The sequence below is a fragment of the Strigops habroptila genome, chromosome 8 (genome assembly GCF_004027225.2).
Source record: "Strigops habroptila isolate Jane chromosome 8, bStrHab1.2.pri, whole genome shotgun sequence".
Classification (NCBI taxonomy): domain Eukaryota; kingdom Metazoa; phylum Chordata; class Aves; order Psittaciformes; family Psittacidae; genus Strigops; species Strigops habroptila.
The window spans coordinates 324,312-343,557 of record NC_044284.2 but is presented as its reverse complement, the minus strand read 5'-3'; the positions used below and the strand labels follow the sequence as shown (position 1 = coordinate 343,557).

The 19,246-nt window shown below is 37.2% G+C and overlaps 1 protein-coding gene across 1 annotated transcript in view; it reads right to left on the bottom strand.

The window, feature by feature from the left end:
* Positions 1 to 474: 474 nt before the first annotated feature.
* Positions 475 to 19,246, bottom strand: part of COL11A1 (collagen type XI alpha 1 chain) — a 161,365-nt gene continuing 142,593 nt past the window's right edge. The window contains exons 55-67 of the mRNA XM_030494785.1: positions 16,176 to 16,229; positions 15,635 to 15,742; positions 15,496 to 15,549; positions 10,714 to 10,767; positions 9,741 to 9,848; positions 9,070 to 9,123; positions 8,945 to 8,980; positions 8,788 to 8,841; positions 7,812 to 8,061; positions 5,464 to 5,576; positions 4,609 to 4,677; positions 3,747 to 3,980; positions 475 to 2,025 (exon numbers count right to left, since the gene is read on the bottom strand). Coding sequence (XP_030350645.1) covers positions 1,879 to 2,025; positions 3,747 to 3,980; positions 4,609 to 4,677; positions 5,464 to 5,576; positions 7,812 to 8,061; positions 8,788 to 8,841; positions 8,945 to 8,980; positions 9,070 to 9,123; positions 9,741 to 9,848; positions 10,714 to 10,767; positions 15,496 to 15,549; positions 15,635 to 15,742; positions 16,176 to 16,229 — 1,335 coding nt within the window. The 3' untranslated portion in view covers positions 475 to 1,878. The remainder of the gene's footprint in view (positions 2,026 to 3,746; positions 3,981 to 4,608; positions 4,678 to 5,463; positions 5,577 to 7,811; positions 8,062 to 8,787; positions 8,842 to 8,944; positions 8,981 to 9,069; positions 9,124 to 9,740; positions 9,849 to 10,713; positions 10,768 to 15,495; positions 15,550 to 15,634; positions 15,743 to 16,175; positions 16,230 to 19,246) is intronic.

The window sequence follows — 19,246 nt, the reverse complement described above, 5'->3', positions numbered from 1 at the left end:
GAAAGACTATCGGGTTCCTATCTTGTGTTTGACAGTATTATGTGTACTGCTGCATACAAATACTACTGCAGCTGCAAATCCATACAAACTAAATGAGAACTTGTCAGCCTTGCTGCATACTGCCAATGGCCAGATCAGCATCTTTTCTATTAACACTGCTCTTCCCAGTGCTGTTGCTCGGTGCTTGCCAGGACATGTAGTAAGATTACTTTGTTTTTAGCCTGGATGGTCTGGAAGCAGAGTGAAGTTACAGTAATGACAGTGGATGAGCTCCGGACACTGAAAAAAGACAATGACCAATTCAGGTAGACAAGACTTGATTTTATTAATAAAATTTGTATTTTCCTCTTTGAGGTGACAGTTACAAACTTTGGTTCAAAAATAAAAGAAAATATGACCAGCGAGAAGTTGACTTTTGAAATCTCACTTTTACATGTATAAACGTGCATAAGAAATGACCAGTTGGAAACGAGCCAGCAGAAACTAGTACTATTTAATTTAACAATTTTTTAAGAAATAGAAACAAACATTTCTTTTCAAGTCTTACATATATTACGAAAAATAATTACAAAAGGATTTGTGTTGTAAAGCTAAAATGTAATTTCTACTTCCAACTACCTGAATAAAATGTTCAGAGGGAAGGCCAAACCAACATTTTTGTTTGGTGACATTTGAATGGCAGATTGTATCAGGTTCGGTCAAAGACAGCTCTGTAGGAAGCAGTCCCCTCGTGTGTTGCTTAGCAACTATGTAGAATCACATGACCTAGACATATTGCATCCCTGGCCTTCAGGTGAAATAACAAGGAAAAAATGCTTCATATTACTGGGATGGGCAAATATTGTATAGGACCATTCTGTGGAACTTTCAGTATCCAGTTCAGGAAGCAAACATCCGTCATTGCTTATATAAAAAATCTAAGTAAACACTGCAAGAATCCAGAATCCATAAATAACTGTTGGAATCGAGTTTCAATATTTATGTAAATAAGCACAATGGAAACAAATTCAGATGAGATGATTAAAAAAGAAGACTGATTTCTTTCACACAGATTTTTAACAGATCTCTTACAGAAAAGTTAGGGTTTTTTTCATTTTTCTTACATATTTTCCCCACCCAAAAATAGAAATTTGTTTATTTTAGGTATATACAGGTATCTTCTGAAATGGTGGAATGAGAAAAGAACATAAAAAGTCTGAGGTATAGCACCATGGAACACAGCACCTTTGAAGGTCCCTTCACTGAAATTCATCATCACAGAGTGATACCAGCAGAAGAGAGTTGTTTGTGCTGCTCAAACAGTTTTGCCACCTTACATTTTGTTGGTGACTTCAAATAACAAGCTTTTCAACAACAATATATACAAAGGGAGTTTATTATTAATCAGAATTGGCTTCACTGGCAAGTACAGCTTTATTTTTTCAGAATACATACACAGTACTGACAATGGAGTTTTGTAATTATAAAATAAGAGCCAGATGCAATTCAAAGACACGTGCAAGTTTTGGAAATGGACAGAGAAATAACAGTACAGTACTGTACATAGAATAATTACAGTTTATTCAACACTTCCTTAACACCTCTTTGTTGTAATGGAAGGAGCACCATGTTGTTCATTTTTTTTACAGCACCGAAGGAATCCAAAGGGGGTTGTTCCTAAAGTGAGCCCTATGTTGTCTGTCTGTGCCACAGCAACTTTGCAAAATAAGTTTAAGTCATGTGATTCTGGCCCTACAAGGGCAACAATTACTTTCTAGGTAAGACATACACAACAAGACATATTTTCTATGCCATCCTTACTCAAAACTTGCATGTGGCATGAAGTGGGTTGGTAGCACCAAAGTGCAACATTTTTGTTGATCTGATTTTGTCTTAAGTTTAACCAAGGAAGCAGACTGGACCGACCTCAAATCCAAACTTCTGGTTCTGATCACCAAAGTCATTGATCATCACATCAACTATAGGCACTTGGTCTATTTTGGGTGTGTTGATTTCGATCACCGTCTTTGTATAGCCCTTTCTTGACTGTTGAAAAAGAAGGAAAAAACCAAAAACAAACCCAAACATGGTTATATATCAGAGCAGTAAGCATGTGCTGTAGATCTTCACAGGTTATCTCTGAGTGTAGAATTTATAAATTATTGCCCCCTCATGCACTAGATATTAAAAACTCTAAAGTTCTTAGGATTTTATTTTAAAAATTAAATGGAATGGTTTTGATTTTAGCAAGCGATCAGCCCATAGCTTTTTGACTTACTAGAACAGGCCTACAAATGAAAAGTTACCCAAGACATTTAATGTTTCTTAGAGAATATATATGCTATCTATACCATTAAATAACTAATTACAATATTCTCATAGCAGTACATGTCTTCCTTGTGAAAAAATTACTAATTAGCTCTGAAAGGCAGAAGAAAGATCCACTTCTAAGAAGAAAGACTGTAACTGTCTCACAAAATATTACAGCAGCTGTTTGGACATGAAAGTAAGTAGTAGTCTGACAGGACTGCCAACTGATGCCTTTAGAAACCAGGTTTGAAGGCACATTCTTACTTCCTAACAAAGGCTCTCTAGATCCAATAAATATCATTGAGCCAAGTCATCGTGTTAGTTATCAGGACAGCACTTTGTTCAGATGGTCTATTGTATCTTGCTGAGACCTCCTATTTCAGCTATGCCAGGGTCTCGGAGTTTAGATGCATCAAAATTAGGTAGATCTGAGAGTCCTCAGTTTAGTGACAGACTTAAAGCCTAAATCACTTCCAGCTCTCTGGTGCTCTACATTCACCCACTGTGGATAACAAAAGCAAAATACAGGACCTACAGAAGGCTGTCCTGAAGCAGTATGTATTCAGGTATCATTACTGAGGGGAGGAGACCCTGCACCTGCCTGAGCTGAATCTCTGTCTCAGAGCCAGGTATGTATCCTGGCACTTTCAGGCCTCTGATTCTATCTATCACTGATTTCTCATGAGCTGCCTTCCAAATGCTCCCATATCAAAACCCAAAATAATTAATGAGGCTTTAATTGTCACTTGCTTTTTTGATGTCTTTGTTTCGAAGTGTTCAGTACAAGCCATTCTATTTCTGAGAAGAGGTAACAGTTGCTATGCCTACAAGACCCTGCTGGAGAGGTGGTCAGGGAGTTGATGCATGTTTGGGGTTTTAACTGAGCTAAGAAAGAATTCTGAAAGATATAATCCACAAACTTCACCTGGCTTTGACTACCAAAATTGAGAAAAGGAAATACAAAGACACATATCAAACCATAAAATTAATTCACTGTTAGGGTACATACATAAGGCTTAGTTCGTACATGTTTTTACTGTATTCGCTAAATATTCTGTCTCCGTATGCCTTGATTTTGAGTATAAACATATTCTCCCAATGGGCTGCCTCCCCTGATTATGCTTTTTCTGCTTCTGCTCTTCTCTTATACTGTGCTCATAATAGCAGATAGTCTAGTTTCAGCACAAAGGTGCTGACAGCCTGTATGCATCCCAGCTTTGCTCCATTTCCGTTGCTTGGCTTATGTTTGCTTGGGTTTTTTTTTCTTGGTACCTATATGAAAATTCAATAAGGGACTCATATACTGTAGTTAAAAATCTACTGAAAGGCATTCTATTAAAAACAGAATAGTTCAGAAGGTTTTTTCCAGCAGAAAGCTGTGAAAAAAATGCACTTGTTTGATTTCTACTTTAATTGATAGGTTGGTTTTGTAAAGACTCTTCTGAGCCTCTACTTACCGCACAGCCATCATGAAGAGCTTTGATGTAAGGACTGTTGTCATAAGACATTTCTTCATCATTTGATCCTAAGAACCTTAGTGCTTTGTCATAGCTGTCAGATGATGCATCATGCCAAGCTACAGACTGATGACAGTTGTAAGTGAAATTCTGTCTGGCAGAGGCACTCAGTAGTCTAAGGAATGTCATTTGGACCATATTAATGGAATTGCCTTCAACATCCAAATAGGAAAGCTGGAAAATACAAGAAGTTACATCAATATTTATCCATTTCCTTTGTTAAAATGCAAAACAAAATTATTGTTGACAAAAGTACCACAAAACTCTCCTTAAAAAAAAAAACAAAAAAAAAAACCAACCAACATAATAACATTTTATGAAATGTTAAAGTTCAATAAAGCTACAGCTCAGTAAATAGGTTTTCATGTTGTAGCAATATATTTAGGATGAAGAACTTAGTTCAGAACTAAAGACAGAATTATATAGTGAAAGACAGCAGAATCTCTTTGGGAATTTGTGTTTAGTTAATTATAAAGTTATGTCAGCCTGCAGTCTCATCTTTGCTTACTCAGTATATTTCCAGTTACCTAGAAAGGGGCAGGGGATCTGTGTTCCAGCTGCTTTACTAAGAGTCACTGGTGGTGTGAGCACTGGGATCATTGCAGCACAATACAGAGCAGGGTGCTGTCCAGTGGCAAGAGGCTGCATAGCTGCGCTAATATTTAGGGGAAAAAGGCTGGGGCTGAAAAGACTTTTTATTATCTAAGTATTTATAAAATTATTTGGGATCTGTTGATCACTGATAACGTGTACTTGATTTGTGAGTAACTGTTACGTTGCTTACATAACAACTACAACTTACAAGTTTTCCTCGCTTAAATTCACTAAACCAAGATCCTGGATTCTCCTTTGGCCACGATGAAATCCTAACCTGTGTGGTAAAACAGCAGAGATAAAAGTATTTAAAATGTATGTTATCAGATAGGAAGGTTTTACATTACCTGGGACAAATTTCACAACAGATAGTGAGATCTCAGCCCCTTTAAAGATCTAAAATAGGATGGTTTTCTTGTACCGAATGCCTTCACATTAGTGACTTTAAATGGAATACAAAGTGATAGCTTATAAAGAGAGCTAGTTCTATTTAAGGGAGATTGTTTTCATTTGTTAAGTTTCAGGTAAACTGCTGGTTTAAACTGTCCCTGTGAAGAGTGTATAAATTAGAGTTTTCACTGTTGTTGATGCTGATAGATATCTCTCATTTAGGCAAGCTTTTAGAAAGCCACCATCTGCCCCATCAGAGGTCATTTATAACAAGTGAGGACAGTGTTAATACATAGTGTTTTACATCTACTTTGCACAGGTATAAATGAATAGATATAAATGAATCCACAAGAGAAATGCAGTAAGAGTTTAGGTTGTAGGTCAAATGTTAGATTATGCACTTTAACTGGCTGCACAGCTATGTTGCATCCTGAAATACGGTGAAATGTCAGCAAGCAGATGCAGAGATTCCCTATCTAAGCAAAACAGTGAAAATACTGTTTGTTAACTCTATGTACCATTTTAACACTTCATTCAGATTTATGCAAATTTCAGTGTAACCAGAAAGATAGATACATGAAAATGTGACACTGTAATTTATCTTCTATAATTCAACATTGCAATAGCATAGTAGGATCTGTCAGCAGCCAGCTGAAAACAGATTGGCACTTACTCCTTCAGATTTCTTATCTGGGTAGATGCAAGTTTCTCCACCTGCTGTGAAATTGCAGTATACTTTGAAGGAGTCTCCAGAACAGCCCTGGTTAGGATCAATCCAGTATTCTCCTAAAACAAATGAGAAATTATTTGCCTTATGTAGTGGAATCAGTATTTTTAAGATCCAGGTTTTACAGCTACCCCAGTACTTTTTTTTTCGCTTTGGTCCTTCAAAGTTTGTAGCAAAGTTGTTTTATCTGAATGATGAGAAAGCAACCCTTTTCTGCCTTGTGATTTGTTTCTGCTGTTGCTCTTTATGAAAGATAACACCAAGTTATATTGTCTATTATCAAGACTTAATAGACTTATCAAGTCTATCTATGTCTTTTTGTTCTTCTCTAATTTTACTTCAAACCATGATTCTGTTGCAGGATACTGCTTGAGGTCATGAAGGAACTTAGTCTAGTGGAGGAAGGACATTATGTGTGAAACATACACTGGAAGTCTCAACAATTTGGCCATTTCAGTATTTCAGCTAGAAGGATAATTCGTGCCTGTGGTAATAGCACTCTCAGAAACAGAGCACAGGCAGCTTTAGGCATAAAAAAGATATGGCTTAGGTCAGAGAGCAAAATCTGTAGTCATTTGCACACCTATTTACATACAAATATGGCGACACAGGCCTTGGTGAGGTGGTAGCTGGCACAACTACCTAAAGTTTCTATTAAAAGAGATATACTTTAAGCAAAGATGTTTTTTACTACTGGGTTAGAAAGCTGCAAGACTAGACTAGTGAAACTCCAGGCTGCTTTAGTTGATAAAAGCACCTTAACCAATCATTGGTTAGGTGAGACAGTGGGAAAGACAGTTAAAACTTCCCCTATATAGTTTCAGGAATCCTGCCAGAATGGCATGGCTGAGAATTCAAGCTCTACAATGCTAGGGTGAGTGAAGGTAAGGCATAAAAGAGAGCCACAGTCAATCCAAGGTCCATTAAAAATCAACACTTTTTAACACCATTGTAATTATAATGGTGATATCTGTGGTGTGGGTCCTTATCTCCGGCTAGTTTCTCAGCAGGACAGCAAATGATTTTCTGACACTACAGTTCTAATCCAGTTTCAAGCTAATAGTGAAGGTTTCAAAGAAGAATGACACATCCCTTCATCAGTTCTGTATTCTAAATACAGGGCATAGACAAAGCATGTATGGTATTTCCAAATTCTATTAATTCAGGCTCTATTTATTGAAAACAAAGTCTTGCCCCTGGAGAATTTTGTGGTTTAATGAATGCATTTACTTTTATTTTAAACAAAATATTACTTTTATATGAAGAAAGCTTCAGATACTAAGCAAATACTGCTAAATGAAGAAGGTGAATCTGGTTTATAAAAACCATTCATTATTATGAACGGCACTGAATTGTAAAATATGTACTTTTCATATAGCATACACATTGCATAACTACGCCTCAAGGCAGCCATCTGTTTTTATCTATCTAGAGTGAAAACAATAAAATAGCATTAAACTGTTGAAATCTATTTTCCCTGCCATTTAAAGGCACAAAAAATATTGCTATGAACTTGGAAAATTATCCATTGTAATTGAAAAAACTATGAAAGCATGAAAGCTCTATGAAGGCTAGCTTTCATTTAAACCTTTCTGGAGGAGTAAGCTCAGAAAACAACAAAGAATAATTAAATCAAGATAGTTCTTGAGAACACAGTGTCTTGTTCATACTACTCTGCATTTTATTAAGCTAGTTCTTAGAAGCATTAAACAGTATGAGAGAAACTTGCATGTCTATTCACTGAACGATATAGAACAAACAGTGGTCACGCAGTGAAACAAATTATTGTTTCTAAGGGTAAAAGAAGAGTAAATTTTTTGAGAGTCACAGTCAATAATAAATCTCATATAATACCAATGCTATTTTATATTATTATGCTAAGCTAAAGTATACAGCTAAAACAGTTTTCTTTTTTAATACCAACTATTAGCTATCCCAGCAGGCTGATGTTAGTGATTTTCTTTTCCACTGATCTAATTAGCGTCAATCTTTCATTCCTCTCCTGTTTGGATAGTTCTGGAAATGCAAGGCCCACATTTCAAAAAAAGAACTGGTTTCTATTTGGCACTCCACAAACCCAGATCAGGTTATGTATTTAAAGCATTTTGGATTTTACCAAGAGAGCAGCTTTTACTTACAGTTTATACATTTTTATACCTGAAAAATCGATTTAATGAGACTGTGTTTATTGAGCAACTATATTAACCACCTACCAATACTAAATTATTCTCCAAAGTATCTTAGCAGATTATAACTTCAGCCTTGTTTGCCTTTCTCATGCAATATTAACATACCATCTGGGAAGTCTGGGTGGCAGAGTTGCAAGTCTTTGCAAGTTCGGGCTGGGTTATTCTGTGTGCCCATTGGATACTTCATATGCTCAATATCTTGCTTCAGTGAATTCAATGAACCAAAGATCTCTTCCATGCCATCGGAATAATCCAGAATATTATCACCAGCATCAGATAACATGTAATCAGGAGATCTTCTTGTCTTTTTGGGTGACTGGATTGGCAGTGGCTGGATTACCTCACCTGGAGGACCCTGGGTGGAAAACAAGGTATCTAGTTACCTTTTCTGCCTGTTTTTCATCTGCACAAATAGGCAGAGGAAGACCACAGGATGTGGCTTGCAAAAGCCTTGAATAGGCTTTCTTCAAATTCTTTATTTCACTTACTTCCTTGATATTTCTGCCTATGTGCTTTATTTACTTGCAGAAAAAGATGACTGTAGAAGGCCAAACCATTGTTTGTTGTGCTCTAAATTCTTCTCAATACACTGTTGTTTGGGGAAGAGTGTGTTGCCCTCATATAAGTGTGCAGAACCGACTTGTAATTGCTTATTTATCCTTGGCAATTCCCTCAAGCACAGGCATAGCCTATGACAAATGAAAACTGAGGATGTTTTCTATGATAAAACTTTAAAACTCCACTTGGGGTCTATAAAGCAATACTTCATTTCAAGAAATTGAAACATTTCATTCAGATTTGGATTGTTTTCATTTTAGATTGTTCTGATATGAAAAAGAAATAGTAGAAACAGAAGAGTATTGACAGGGGCAAACCAATATCATTCTATTTTCTGTGCTTCAATGTAACACATTAAGTAATTAATGTGAGGGTTTTTCAGTGCAGACAATGTATTTCTGTGTCTGGTGGATCTGTTTCCTGCAAACTCAGTGTTCAAACAATCATTAATATTTTCCTTATCTGCAAGTTCAAAAATGCTGGTTTCTACCCTTCTGCATGTTAGATAAGAGTTCTTACTTACTGGGGGACCAGGTGGACCAGGTAACCCACTGTCACCCTTTTGACCAGCAGGACCCTATAAGGCAATGAAAGAAATGCGGTGTTGACCATACTACACAATGTTAAAAATAAGACACACGAAAGTTAAAGAACAAAAAATACAGAGGAGAACTACTTACACTGGATCCTTTGGAACCTTTTGGACCCTGGGGACCCTACAGGCAAGAACACAGAACTATAGTTGGAGTGTATGTCACACAATCAGGGAGTGTTTTGAACAGGAGGACTGGATTAAATTACTTACAGGTAAACCAGGAGGACCAGGGGGTCCAAGCGGACCTGCAGGACCGGAAATTCCCTAAGACAGAGTAAGAAAGTAAGGTCAGAACTGAAGTATTCTACATATTGGACTGGATTTAAAAATGCATATCTATGAAAAAGGTAGTCCTACTTTTTCTCATCAGTCCAACCCTGATAAGTTTTGATTTAGGCCATTTGCTAGAGTCCAAATAGTTTGTAAGTTTAAAATATTACCTGACAGTTTGAGTTGCCTGTAGTTGTTCTTACACTGTAGTACTTACAGTCACAACTGTGTTCCCCTTTAGACTGACTTGGAAACCTCACTTTTTACATAGTGCCTGGAAACATGGATAGCAACTAGAAGAAAGGAAGCTACTTCGGGTAGTGCAGTTAATAAACATGATGAGATTGGTGCTGCTAGTTTTATCTTACACCTTTTAAAGTGTAAGCTTTATCTTACACCTTTATCTTACTTGTGTGATTACTTCATCTTCTGAAACACTCTACGATCTTGTTTTAAGCTGTTTAACTTCACTGTGTCTGTAGGAAAGTTTTAACCTCTAGCAGGAGGCTCTGGGTGTTAAATGTAACTTTATGTCTCTCTAAAGAAAGAGTGGAATACGTACTCTTTGCTTGCACAGAACTTGAATGAAAACACAAGTATGTTTTACTCACTGCATCACCCTTGGCTCCAGGAGATCCCTGTGGGCCAGGAAGACCCCTATCACCCTTTTCGCCCTGTTCTCCTGGAGGTCCAATCAGGCCTATCAAACCAGGATGTCCCTAAACAAGATAGAAGAAAATATAGTTAACACACAATATATATAAAGTAAATGTGCTTTTCAAACACATGAATTAGAGCTTTCAAATGTCATCACTGTTGCTAGTCAACCATTAACCTGGAAAAAAGTTATTCTTAAAGCATGTTAGTTGGTTTTAGTTGGCCTTTTAGATTTGAGATTATTTGCAAGTTGTGACTGCTTATTCAGTGAAAGAGGTGCAACATACTCCTTACTGAAACCAGTACAGAAATAACAATACCTGTGGGTACAAATTTCATACCAAATTTTACATTTAGATGCTATAAGCATATTAAAGAGTTGCACAGTTGTTTCCACATGTAATACAGCTGTTTAAACAGCTGATGCAAGCACATAAACAAAACCTGAAATTCAGAAGATACTGATATCTCTTTCTCTACGTAGTTTTTGTCTGATATACAAGCAATCAATAAATTGTGCCATCCTGGATGTCTCAACCCATTATTTCAAAAAAAGGTATTACAGCTGTTAAATATTTAGATTTTATAATTTTAAAATAAAAATCTCAAGTATTTTTAGCGCTACTTTGTTTTTGTCAAATGAACAGCTCTCTTTACATCAATGTCTTTGGGATTTTTATTGCAAGGAAGAATCACATGGTCAATAGATTATTACACAGGAAGTAATCTTTTCCTTTCTATACAGCTCCAGGATATCAGATGTGGCTTAAAACTCCATGATACTATAAGACTATGTGAAGCTGAACAGACACAGTTAAGTTGCCTTGCTTTTTGATACAAAACCTCTAGTGTTTTCTTCTGCTGATTTTATACAGACTTTTAGACTGGGTAAAAATTACAAAGGCACAAACAATGACTACATTATACCTTCTCTCCTTTGGAACCTGGATCTCCTTTCAAGCCAGGCAAGCCAGGTGGACCCTAAATAAAACAAGGGAAGTAATGTTAAAGTAAGTTTTAACATACTGCTCGTATCACGGTTGCTTGAAATACTACTAAAGGCAGTGTAAGTCAAAGTACGGAGTCATTCAGTGGTTAATGGTTGTGATTAATGGTATGTAATTTCGGGTCCAAGATAAAGTTGAAATTTGTGTTTTAAAAGGTGTGATGATGCTACTGTAGCATTTAGATTACTTTATAATTAGAAATCTATAGAGTTGTACGATTAGAAATCTATGAAGCAGAGGATCAACTAAATTCTCAGAGCACTGAAAGCATCCAGTGAAACAAGTGATATTAAAAAAATTCAAATACTCTTTATTAGCCTAATTTTGCTTCTGGTTACATTACATGCTTTCAACTGTTACTTCAACCTTATTTTAGTTATGCCATATCTTATTTTAGTTGTTTATTTTAGCCCTTTCTTTCATACGATAATGGACAGTATCCTCTTAATGTTTTCTCCTAGTTTACTACAGCTCAGCAAGATTTTCTGCAGAATATAAATCATGTTGCTTGTACTAACTGCTCCTGAGTATTGTTTTGTTGGAGAACTACCACCTATTTTGTTTCAGCATTTGGGGCATTGTCTTGGGATCATGGTTTCTTTGACTTGCACATGAAATTCTTGTATGACCACCATGATGCATTTAAATCTGTATTTTCTACATAGTCATGTCTTTTCTACTCAACATTACAAGCTTGCTCAATGTGATCTACATGTGCTAGCTCCACTGACACGTACAAACTTATGGCCCTTTGTCACTTTCGTAAATGTCATTAGTTACACAAATTACTCAAGTTTTGCAATTCTAGTCTGGGCAATCCTAAACGCTTTTAGGAACTGCCTTAGTCTTTTTGGGCCTCCACTCCTCATGTGTTGGGATAATACCCCTATGCCCTGGGTTCAGCCATAGCAGTCATTTTTCTCCTTCTTAGTAGCTGGTGCAGTGCTGTGTTTTTGACTTTCAGCCTGGGAACAATGCTGATAACACACCGATGTTTTCAGTTGTTGCGAAGTAATGTTTACTCCGATCAAGGACTTTTTCAGTCTCATGCTCTGCCAGTAAGGAGGAGCACGGGAAGCCAGGGGGAAGCAGAGACAGGACACCTGACCCAAACTGGCCAAAGGGGTATTCCATACCACAGCACGCCATGCCCAGTATAGAAATGGAGGGGAGTTACCCGGAAGGCCCAGATCGCTGCTCAGGTCGGGCTGGGTATTGGTCTGCAGGTGGTGAGCAATTGTATTGTCTCCCCTTGTTATTTCCCTTATCATTGTTATTATTGGTGGTGGTAGTAGTAGTTTTGTATTGTACCTTAGTTACTGGACTGTATCTCAACCCGTGGGATTTACATTCTTTCGATTCTCCTCCCCATCTCTCCAGGAGCGGGGGGAGTGAGTGAGTGGCTGCGTGGCTCTGAGTTACCAGCTGGGCTTAAACCACGACACCCTACCTTACAGAGGTGTTAAACTAATGATACCTTTTAAGGTACTTAAATGGTTCACATCGTAAGAGCCATAACCTTGCTCTTATAACTTGACACAAGCTTATTTTCCCTGCCACTGGTGTTTTTTACCTTTACTGGGTCATAAGAACAATCCATTGAAGATATTATCAACTGTAAAAATCTGGATAGATGTCACAGAAAATGTCTCTATATGCAGCTTGTTAAAATCACCTTGGTTTGCCTTTTCTTTTTTTTTTAATTGTTTTAATCCTTATTTATAATTTTAGAAGAATTTTGAGGGATTTGAGAAATATTCTGAACTTCACAAGAATGGCAGTGCTGGTTTTGTGTAATTTGTACTGAATGAGGTGAAAAAATTCAGGCCATGCAGTGCACATGCAATCCCAGAAAAAGCATTCATTTCTCAGAGGTTATGAATCTGGACACTGAACACTTCTGCATCAGTATCTCATCGCTGCTAGTCTCCTGCTGGCAGTGGACATCTGAGAAGTTATGATATGGATAGCAGTAATACGTGACCTTTTCAACCAGGCACAGATTCAAAAGTACTGTAACAGTTCATGTATAATGTATTATTCAGTGCATACCCTTTCCGTCTCTACTTCAGAATATCATTAGATGCAAAAGCCTAGGCAAATACATAATTCATGAACGAAAAGTGAAATTTTTAAGCTTCTGGAATACAGAATCGGATATTTTCACCTGCAGTGTGTTGTGCTCTACTGCAAATCTGCTTTCATATTCTTCCCCTGATAGCAATCTACTGTGGAGGGAGGAACGTGAAGGAGGGAGACCTAACCTCAGCAACTTTTGCATATAAACTTTACTTTCTTAAAATCCAAACTAAAGTTTAAGTTGCAGCAATGCATCTAAAAAAGGTTCTTGTTGGGCTGACAAGACAAGCTCCTGTTGAGCCTATGCATTTGGGAGCATACACTTAATACATTTAGCTTCAGACTTGAACTGAATATTTAAGCTCTCAAATGTTGGAAAAGAGATTTTTTGATGATGTATTAGGATCAACAAATAAAACTATTTGTTCTGAAACTCCACTTAGAGGTTATGAACTTGCATGTTTGGAACATTTTTGGAAATGTAAATGGTTACCCAAATACTTTCTGGTAACTGATGTGTGGGAAAGGGATGCTTGTTATTGCTGAATAATTGTTCACTAGCTTTAGACATCAACACAGAATTGTAACCAAGGAGATCGGTTTTCAATTCCCTGATTTCTCCCCCATGCATTTTATTGGGCACATCATTTAAAAACTATGGTGGTGATCCTATCATAAACTCTTTGGAGAAAAGAGCTTTTATTACGGGCTTAGCACAGGGGAATCCTTTTTCCTTGCAGCTTTTCATTCACTGTTCCCAACCTCTGACTTACAAGCAATACGTTAACCATGAGACTAGACAAAATTAGAATGTTAAAATGAAGGACAACAAAGACCTATAGTGTAACGTTTCCTTAGTACATTATTTGCTCATTTTTGTTTTCTAAGGGACAAAGAGAAATGAAATTATATGTAGGTGCCATTGTAATATCATCTATAATTATATACATAAAAGTGATTGATAGACACCTATCCACCAGATCACAGTCCATTGGGAAAAGTCTTTCTAGTCTGCGGGGCACAAAACTATTTGTTCTGGAACTCTACTCAGAGGTTATGAACTTGCATGTTTGGAACATTTTTGGAAATGTAAATGGTTACCCAAATACTTTCACCGGTGCAAGTGCTTCTGTCAATGAAAGAAAAGGCAATTGCTCGTTTTCATGTATGCACATGAAAGTGAACAACTGGTTTAGGGTAAAAGTCTTGATTTATGCAGCATCTCAATTTAAATTCCTCATGTTTTCCACTTCCATTTTTATCTGCTGGAAAATTCTGATATGAAAAATGTATAGCTGCTGTTCAGACCTTGAATTCTCACTGGGGAGGCAGGAATGCTCTTGGAAAGATTCTGAGTTCAAGTTTATAGCTTAAGTGCAAAAACTTTCAGTATTAAGGCTATCTAAGGACCTGTATCATTTGTATCCTTTGAGTCCATATAGGAAAAGGAACAGAGGATTCCCTTCACACTTCCTACTCAAAGCCTTCCTCTTGCCCTTTAAAAGCCACATAATTTCAGAAGTAGAGGTTAGCTCTTTATTGCCCTATTCTCCTAAAGTAATCTGACTGTATATTCTGGCCAAAATAATGGAGTACATTTTACTTAGTATGTGATAACACTGCTTGCAAACTCTAAAATGCCTTCAGAGTGTAACACTTGGGTTTCTTTTTTTCCATCAAACTATAACAGTCTATATATTGTTTCAAGGCTTTTTATTCCCAATGTGCCACTCAGCTGTGATAACAGTGGTGAGCTCTACTTCAGTGAATTTGGAAAGCAATGGATATAAGATCTTTCCACTAGTTTATATAGTTTAGATTTGAATTTCTGCACATAATGCTGAATAAGAACAGCAGTGTCGTGCAATTTGTGCTATCATGTTTTCAGCTTGTTAAAAAAATGCACTAAAATAGCAAATGTAAATAGAAGCAATGATATAATTTGATAGTATGTCATATATGAGCTTCCCTTGCTTTAATCATTATTAAGACATAGCAGAACCGTGATATACACTAGAAACCGGGAGTTTGGTTCATTCAGACCCTTTTGAAACACTTTGGTTCCTGGCACTGCCACAGTGAACAACTGACATGATGTTGCTGTTCATTTTTAGAAAACTAGCATGTTTTCTTCTTTGGTAAAAGCTCCTTTTTGGCCCTACTTCTGATCTAATTTTTACTTCTCTAAGGAACAGATATGATCTAAACTTTTACCCTATAAATAATATTTTCCTAAACTAGTAGTCACTAAAATCAATGGCTGTACAAAATTTGCAACTGCTGAGGAAACTCAATGATTTAAAGTACGACGCTTTGCTGATATGGGGACAGAAGTAGATTTTTTGATTGTAAATTTCATTAATTTTAATTCTATTCAGGGGATTTCAAGAATTTGGTTTTACACTGCCTTATGCAAGTTTTTATGTGCTAGGCAGCATTCAGCACAGCTGTCTACTGAAGTAGAGCAGTAAAATTCGAAGGCAGTTGTGCATCAGATTTTACCAGCACAGAAGAATAGTGACTTTGTGCTAAGAACTGACTTGTACATTCATTTTTCTGTAAATGCTATATTTTAATGAAATGGTGTTTTTTCTGGTTTGGCACTGAAAGGAAGTGTACTCACCAGAGGCCCAGGAGGGCCATCCTGACCTGGTGCTCCAGGTAGACCTTGTTCTCCCTAGGAAAAAAACAAAGTTTGCTTTACCAGAGGATATACAAGAAATGCAACATTTATATTATTACTATATGCTCTGCTTACTTACCACAGGGCCAGGAATGCCCCGGAGACCCTCTGGGCCAGGTTTTCCAGCAGGTCCTTGCGGACCAACAGGACCTGTTTTTCCAGGAGCCCCTTCTGCACCAGGTTCACCCTAGAAAGAACACAGCAACAGAGATCAGATAGGAAGAGCTGACTAAGCTTGGCACTGTAGGGAGATACAAGCTGCAAAGTGAGAGCCCAGTTTCTTCACTCCATTTTTTAAAAGCTATTCTAGAAACAGTGTTCTGTACAGGACAGGTTTTTGAACAGTATTTTGATAGCTTCATAGAAAGATGTGGTGCTGCCAGTAAACCAGGCTCATCTTGCCTTTCTGTAGGGGTGAGCTAAGTTGGGCCTGCACTGTGAGAGTCCACCATGTACTCGATTATGTACCGCTACTAATTCTGGAGTTTAATTTGGATTTTATGGTTTACCTATTATTGTTTTGGTTAAGTTTCACATTCAGTGCATGAGAAGGAATTTACTTTTCGTTTATATATAGTTTATATTTATATGCTCCGCCAAAAAAATCTTGACTGTATTACCTTGGCACCTTTTTCGCCTTGTCTGCCTTCAGCACCAGTTGCTCCTGGAGGTCCCTGTAAAACATGGAGACCAAGCTCATAATCTCAGGTTTCTAAAATACTACCTAAAAAACCTCTGAGAATGTGATTTCCACAGTACTAATAAGTAGTAAATGCTAACTAAAGAACATTAAATTTCTCTCTTGGCATTTTATTCACAGGATAAAAATCCCAATCTGTCCTATCAGCTTTTTTTCTCTTGATAAAATTCTCTAGATTTTTAGAATATCTAAAAGAATATACATTGCCTAACACCTCTGATATGATTAAAAACAAAGAAATAGCTTGGAAAAATCAAAACAGGATATAAAAGGAAAAGGAAAAGAACAATACGAATTTACATATACAGTAACAGTTATAAATTTGCTTTGCATTGGTTTCTACCTATTCATTGTAATTTATCCACTGATTCCAAAAGGGCCTGTCATTCTACAGTGCACAGAATGGCATATAATTCTTTATTCTAAGACAGAGATGGGCTTAGTAAGCATTTGATGACATCTGGACAGCCAAAAATTGATACATGCCTTAATATTATCCAGTAAATATGGAAGAGGAAAAAAATAATCATGAGTAGAGGTTGTAAGGAATGAAATGAAGATATTTACAAGTAGCTCTTGGTACCAGGTTTCCTGGTACCTTGGTACGTGGATACTGGTCTACAAAAGCTGTATTTGACTAAAAGAAGATAGAACTTGGTACTGCCGGAGGATGTAGATACGGGATAAGGTTCAGGTGAAGGCCACAAAACAGGAGCTGCAGTTGTATGGCAGCACTGTGAATACCTACTGCTGATGTCACCTATCTTTCATTTTCTTAAGGTTTCAATGAAAAATAAAGAGACATTTTTCTCCTCCAAAACATCAAGGGGTGATTTTCAGGTCAGGGAATTAATATTCATAGCTTCAGTTATGAACAGATGCAGTATCTAGAATCTAATGTACTCTGCTGAAAATGGTTCTCTTATATATACTTAGTTTAGAAAAGATGCAGTCAAGATAATAGACCAACTGTTTCCTAGGAGGTTAATTTTTAGCATGTGAAATGTCTTTATTACAAATGGCCATTTCTTGCCAACCAACAAGCAGCTTGAAACAAAAGGAAAGAAAAGGGACTATGGTCAAATACAAGGTGATCTGAATCTATAGAACTTACTTCCTAAGACTCAGCTATTCATTAATGCCACAAGCAGCTTGCTATGTAGATATTTATTTACTGCTTTTTACTTCATAACAAGAGGCAACAAAAAAAAAATGCAGGTGCCTAAACCGCATTCTTAATTTTACAGATGAGACCTGTTCTTGCAGTCAAGCATGTACCTGTATGCTTTGTGAGGTCTGGGTTTTAGACTAGAGTTTGACCTAATAGCAATTTTTTATACTAGAGCTAAATATAGCCTAAACTTTTTATAGCCTAATATATTCCATCATCCACTATTATTGCTCACACACCTTGAGCAACTCAACCAGTTTTAATGTAGTTCCTGGCAACAGATATTCTTTTTATAACTATTTCCATAGAAGTATATTAAGATCATTCATTTGCTTCTGAAATTAAGCTTTCTCCAGGGTGGAACTGAACATCTGCAGCACTGTATGAGCCTTCTGGCCAACAGAGATAGTTCATAGAATCATAGAATAGTTAGGATTGGAAAGGACCTTAAGATCATCTAGTTCCAACCCCCCTACCATGGGCAGGGATGCCTCACACTAGATCATGTCACCCAAGACTCCATCCAACCTGGCCTTGAACACTGCCAGGGATGGAGCATTCACAACTTCTTTGGGCAACCTGTGCCAGTGCCTCACCACCCTCACAGTAAAGAACTTCCTTAAATCTAACCTGAGCTTCCCCTGTTGAAGTTTGAAGCTGTTACCACTTGTCCTGTCACTACAGTCCCTGATGAAGAGAAGTTCAGGCTTTCCATCAAAGGTAACGCAAAATGATTTTAACTACCCACAGTGGACATTGGTCATTTGTTTCAGTATCAACAGGTTGCTCTCTTTGGTGTTTTTCAGAGCTGTAAGTGGTAAAGGACTTAATTCTACCTCTTCAAAACACAGAGAAGCTAGAAAGCCCTGGGCAGTATGGGCAAGTTGCTCACTCTTTAAAACAGGAAGAATAATTCAACTCACTCCTGTTCCAATGATAATCTCTGGTGCATATACCCCTTTGTGTAGATTGCAATTAGTTGGGTGGATTGCAGTTTGCAGCGATAACAAGAAAACTGATTAGCAGGTATATAAACAAACTCCGGAGCATTTTAGAAACAGGACTTTGTTGTTGTTGTTGCATGAATTAGTTTACATGCCCATTGTCTTTACTGCACGAAAATTCCTCGCACTCAAGTTCCCATATGGATTATAATCTACCTAAGAAACTAAAAAGGGTGAGTGTTGTAGTTTGTATTTGAGAAATATGGTCTCTGCCTAATCTAGAAATGCAGCTGCAACGTGAATTAACAGGGCTAAAAACACTGTGATTGCTAAATTACAAATACAGTGAATCATAATTGCTAAACAAAGGGGGTGCAGTCATTATCAAACAGTGCCAGCGCAAAGCAGCTCAATGAACTGCTCTAACAGGCTGCGATTGCTGGCATGGCACAGATGGTGCTTCTACACAGAAAGGCTGCTAATTATTATTTATCTTACCTTCCTACACTTGAGCTGTTGGAGTGTCTGGTAAATTTTAACTGACAGAAAAGATCCCAATAACAATAATTTTAAACTAATGCAAGGCTCCCCACCCTCCCCACCCCAGCTATCATGGTGATTTTTATGATCATTACACTTTCAGTCTGGACCTGATAAATTTTATGCAAAATGGAGAAGACAAACTTTTCATACAGAAACTCATACAGAACTCATACAGAAACAAATTTGTCCTCAGTTTTTGTTACACGAACCTACCGGGCATTTTTGTTTGCTATACCATATTACATCATTTAATTAAAATGATTTGTTGTTTATATTTGTTTGTCACCTAAGACATGAAAAGGAAGTCAGGCAAAAACTCCAGGGGGCCTGCAG